General features: G+C 38.3%; 1 protein-coding gene across 1 annotated transcript; it reads left to right on the forward strand.

Moving 5' to 3' along the window:
- The first annotated feature begins 2,968 nt into the window (after positions 1-2,968).
- Positions 2,969-4,378, forward strand: LOC111378027. The gene is made up of 4 exons (XM_023001191.1): positions 2,969-3,361; positions 3,471-3,643; positions 3,803-3,984; positions 4,098-4,378. Exons 1-4 carry the CDS (start codon positions 2,969-2,971, stop codon positions 4,376-4,378), a joined length of 1,029 nt encoding a protein of 342 aa, XP_022856959.1.
- The last annotated feature ends 734 nt before the right edge of the window (positions 4,379-5,112 follow it).

Genomic DNA, 5,112 nt, shown 5'->3' on the forward strand with positions numbered 1-5,112 from the left:
ACAACCGGTCGACCGAAATTGCCTGAAATGAAAATTCTTGTTTTTCTCTAGAATTTAAATATTTATTTTCATCAATTATTTTCTCAAAGGGCCACCCACATTTTTGGCAATAAAAACCCCACTAAATTGAACCATTTAACCTCAAATTTAAATGGCACCCATGTTTTCTCTTTTAAATGAAATTTGACCATTCATTTGCTTTAAGTTATGGGATATTTACCTATAAATAGAGACTCATTTCACTCATTTTTCTCATACCAAAAGCAAGAGCTTTTACATACTAAAGAAAGAGTTTCCAAGAGAGAAAAAGAGAGGGAGGAAAACTATTTTTCCTAGAAGTTGAAGAAGGGTTTTCAAGCATTTTTCATATAAGTTTTGGGTGCTATCAAGGACTGTCTTCAAGCATCAATTCTCAACGGTTTTCAAACATCCAAGGAGTGCATTTCTTTCAACGTCCAAGTTTCATCGAAGTTTTCAATTCAAGTTTTCAAAAGCATCAATCAAGGTAGGTAGAGGTGCAATGTGTTTAATCGTGTTAAGTTATAAGTTTCGATTCATGTTAATATTTGTATGTCAAATGGTACTCCGGTACGGCATATCCTTCTATGTTAATGGTTGTATGTCAAATGGTACTCTGGTACGGCATACCCCTCTATGTTGAAGAAATGTTCGTATGTTAAATGGTGCTCTCGGGTATGGCATACCCCTTCATGTGAAATGGTGCCTCCGGGTACGGTATGTATGAAAAGTTATAAAGTTAATGTTTTGAAATGTATAGCTTGATCATGAATGCGCCTATGACACCTATTGAGTTTTTTAACTCACGGGTTTAATCTCATCTCTATAGATTGAAGGAATTCTACCTCGGGCATGGATGGAGGAGAAGATGGAGAGTGGTGCAATGAGCCCATGAAAATCTGGTGAATAAGTGATTTGGATTTATTTTTATGAAATGTTTTTCATTGTTATTTCTTTAAAGTTTTGAATAATGCAGAATGCGAGAACAAGTTATGTTTTCTTCAAATAAATTACATTTTTTTGTTTTGAAAAATGATTCAGTGTTTTTGTTTAAAGTATTTGAAGTATTGTTATTTAAATTATTATCCAAAGATGTAAGCTTCCGCTAAAACATATACACTTGTTACTAAACCACGGGTTAAGCTAAGTAAAGTAAGTAGCGTTCCGATCCACTAGGGGTCGGGGCGTTACACAAGCGCCTATTCTTCCACACGAATTTAAAGTGCCAAAATCTATCATACATCTTGGCAAAGCTATGAGTTCATTCAAAATCATCGTGAACTTTTCAAAATAGGCTATGGGCCCAAAACGGACACCGTATGCGAAATTTACGCCGACTTCTTCGAACGTTGACAATCCAAGCGTTTCATGTACGCAAGCGCCTATTCTTCCACATGAATTCAAACTGCCAAAATCCATCATATGTCATGGTGAAGCTATGGGTTCATTCTAAATTGTCGTGAGCTCTTCGAAATGTGGAGGGTTATGGGCCCAAAACGGACACCATATGCGAAAGTTATGTCAATTTCTTTGAATGTCGACGATCCAAGCGTTCCATGTACGCAAGCGTCTATTATTCCAAATGAATTCAAACTGTCAAAATCCATCATATATCATGGAAAAGAAGCGACTTCATTTAGAATCATTGTGAGCTTTTCGAAATTGCGTTATGCGCTCAAAACGGACACCGTATGCGAAAGTTATGTCAATTTCTTCGAACGTTGACAATCCAAGCTTTCCATGTACGCAAGCGCCTATTTTTCCATACAAATTCAAACTAATAAAATCAATCATACGTTATACCTAAGCTATGAGTTCATTCAAAATCATTGTGAGATTTTTGAAATGGTCTTATGGGCCAAAAATGGACACTGTATACAGAAGTTATGCCAATTTCTTCGAATGTCGACAATCCAAGCGTTCCATGTATGCAAGCACCTATTCTTCCATCATACATCATGGTGAAGCTATGAGTTCATTCAGAATCATTGTGAGCTTTCCGAAATGGGGTTATGGGCCTAAAACGGACACCGTATACAAAATTTATGCCAATTTCATTGAACATCGACCATCCAAGCATTCTATGTACGTAAATACCTATTTTTTCATATGAATTCAAACAGCTAAAATCCATCATACATCATGGTGAAGCTATTTGATCATTCAAAATCATAGTGAGCTTTCCGAAATGGGGTTATGGGCCCAAAATGGACACCGTACGCAAAAGTTATGCCAATTTCTTCGAATGTCGATAATCTAAGATTTCCATGTACGCAACTGCCTATTCTTCTACACGAATTCAAACTGACAAAATCCATCACACATTACTGTGAAGCTATGAGTTCATTCAGAATTGTCATGAGCTTTTCAAAATGTTGACGTTTATGGGCCCAAAACGGACACCGTATGCGAAAGTTATGCCAATTTCTTCGAATGTCGACAATCCAAGCATTTTATGTACGCAAACGCCTATTTTTCTATGTGAATTCAAACTGCTAAAATCCATCATACATCATGGTGAAGCTATGAGTTCATTTAGAATCATCGTAAGCTTTCAAAATGTGAGGATTATGGGCCCAAAATGGACAGCGTATGCGAAAGTTATGCCAATTTCTTCAAACGTCGACAATCCAAGCGTTCCACGCATGCAAGCATCCATTCTTCCACATGAATTCAAACTACCAAAATCTATCATACATTAAGGAAAAGCATTGAGTTCATTTAGAATAGTCGTGAGCATTTCGAAATGGGGTGATGGGCCCAAAACGGACTGTTAACGATATTAATATCATGCGATCATTTCAATATTTTAGATTGCCTACTTCTAAATCTTTAAGACATGCACTCTATTTCCCCACTAAATCGATGATATGTATTACGATAAAAATAAGTATAACGTGATAGACTTAGTGCTAAAATGTGATCGTAACTTCATATTAAATTTTAGGAAATGGCACCACCTACTCATATGAATTTGATGTGCAATTTACTACGAGCGGTACAAGAGTTGAGTAGGCAAAATCAAGCACCTCCACCACAAAATGCACTGCCACAGCAGAATGCACCACATTTTGCCCCTGGAGCTGTCTCAATGGTTGAGCAATTTCGTAGATACAAGCCTTCTACTTTCGACGGTAATTTTGAACCATTGGTTGTCGAAGAGTGGATAAGAGGCTTGGAGCGCATATTTCGACGCATTGCTTGTACGAATGCACAGAAAGTATTATGCGTAGAATTTATGTTGATTGGAGCAGCTGATCACTGGTGGGAATCTGTTTCACGTACAAGGATGGAAGAGCAGCAACGTAATCTGGCTTGGGAGCAGTTTAAAGATGAAGTGATGGTAAAATATTTCCCATAGGCTTTGAGGGACTTCAAGGAATCAGAATTTCTGCAGCTCAGACAGGGGAATATGTCACTTACTTACTGATTGTGAAAGACAATTTGAGCAGCTCTTAAGGTATGCCCCGCACTTGGTGGATACAGAAGTTAAAAAGATTAGGAGGTTTGAGAATGGACTGCGCCCTGAGATCGGCATGATCATTATGTCCCAGCGTTTCACCTCATATCGTGAAATGTTGGAGAGGGCTCATGCTATTTCATATAAGAGGACCTCATTTGAACAGTATGCCTAGCAGAGCAAGGAGTCATTGGGGAAAAGGAAGTGGAGTGATCAAAGCAAGAACAGACATAACTGGTACAATAAAAGGCCAAGCACAGGAGTTCGTATTGGTGGGATGAGTGAGAGTATTACACCCTGTCCTAAATGTAATAAACTCCACAGGGGTGAATGTTTACTTGGGAAGAACATGTGTTTCCGGTGTGGTAATCTCGGACACATTGCTCTCAACTGCACAGAGCCTCCAAAGAAGATAGATGATGATCAAGACAAGAATAAGAAAGCAAAGGCTCGAGTTTTTGCACTGAATCAGCATGAGGTGGAGCAGGATCTAAATGTGATTGCAGGTATCTTACTATTAATATTTTCAACATACATGCTTATGTTCTTTTTACCTATGACCATACATTATTTTATCTCTGTCCCTTAGTTGCTAGTCTAACACTATAATTACAAACAGGTATTCTGTTATTATCTAATGTACCCGCTTACGTACTTTTTGATTCTGGGGCTACCAATTCTTTTATCTCTACATCCTTCGTCGCTAGGTCAAACCTTGCATGTGTGAAAACGAATTATGAATTAGAGGTTAGCATCCCTTCAGGAAGAACTCTTTGTACAAATCGGATGACAAAGGCTATGAAGTTAGAGATTGAAGGGGAAAATATTACAAGCAGACTTATACCTTTTGGACATGAAAGATTTCGATGTTATTTTGGACATGGATTGGTTGGGACTTAATCGTGCGACCATTCGATGTCATGAGAAAGAAGTATTGTTTCACAAATCAGGAGAGGAAGAATTTCATTTCTTTGGAGCAAAGTTCAAGTCCCTACCTCGTCTTATATCAGCTATGCAAGCGAAGAAGATGTTAAGAAAGGAGTCATGCCAGGGATTCTTAGTTAACATTATCGGTTCTCAACATATAGAAATGACTGTTAACGATATTAATATCGTGCGAGACTTTGCAGATGTGTTCCTAGAAGATTTTCCAGGCATTCCACCAGGTAGGCAAGTGGAATTTTCAATTGATTTAATCCCTAGAGCAGCGCCAATATCTAAGGCCCCGTACAGAATGGCACTGAAAGAACTTCAAGAATTGAAGTTGCAATTGGAGAAATTGTTGGAGAAAGGTTTCGTTCGATCGAGTGTATCTCCTTGGGGAGCTCCGGTACTTTTTGTCAAGAAAAAGGATGGGAGTATGAGGATGTGCATTGACCATCGCGAATTGAACCATCTGACCATCAAAAATAAGTATCCGTTGCCAAGAATAGAAGATTTGTTTGACCAGTTAAGGGGTGCTTCGGTGTTTTCAAAGATCGACTTGAGGTCAGGGTATCATCAACTGAAAATTAGGGCAAGCGATATACCGAAAACTACTTTCAGGACTCGGTATGGGCATTATGAATTCACTATCATGCCTTTTGTTTTGACCAATGCTCCAGCTGTATTTATGGATCTCATGAACAGAGTGT

The sequence above is a fragment of the Olea europaea genome, unplaced genomic scaffold (assembly GCF_002742605.1).
Source record: "Olea europaea var. sylvestris unplaced genomic scaffold, O_europaea_v1 scaffold176, whole genome shotgun sequence".
Classification (NCBI taxonomy): Eukaryota; Viridiplantae; Streptophyta; class Magnoliopsida; order Lamiales; family Oleaceae; genus Olea; species Olea europaea.

What these genes read in the sequence shown, in the direction of transcription:
- LOC111378027 (XM_023001191.1), top strand. Translation starts at nt 2,969, where the DNA reads ATGGCACCACCTACTCATATGAATTTGATGTGCAATTTACTACGAGCG. An exon ending in AGTTTAAAGATGAAGTGATG is followed by an intron (nt 3,362 to 3,470) that starts GTAAAATATTTC and finishes CAATTTGAGCAG; the next exon opens with CTCTTAAGGTATGCCCCGCA. An exon ending in AAGAGGACCTCATTTGAACA is followed by an intron (nt 3,644 to 3,802) that starts GTATGCCTAGCA and finishes TAAACTCCACAG; the next exon opens with GGGTGAATGTTTACTTGGGA.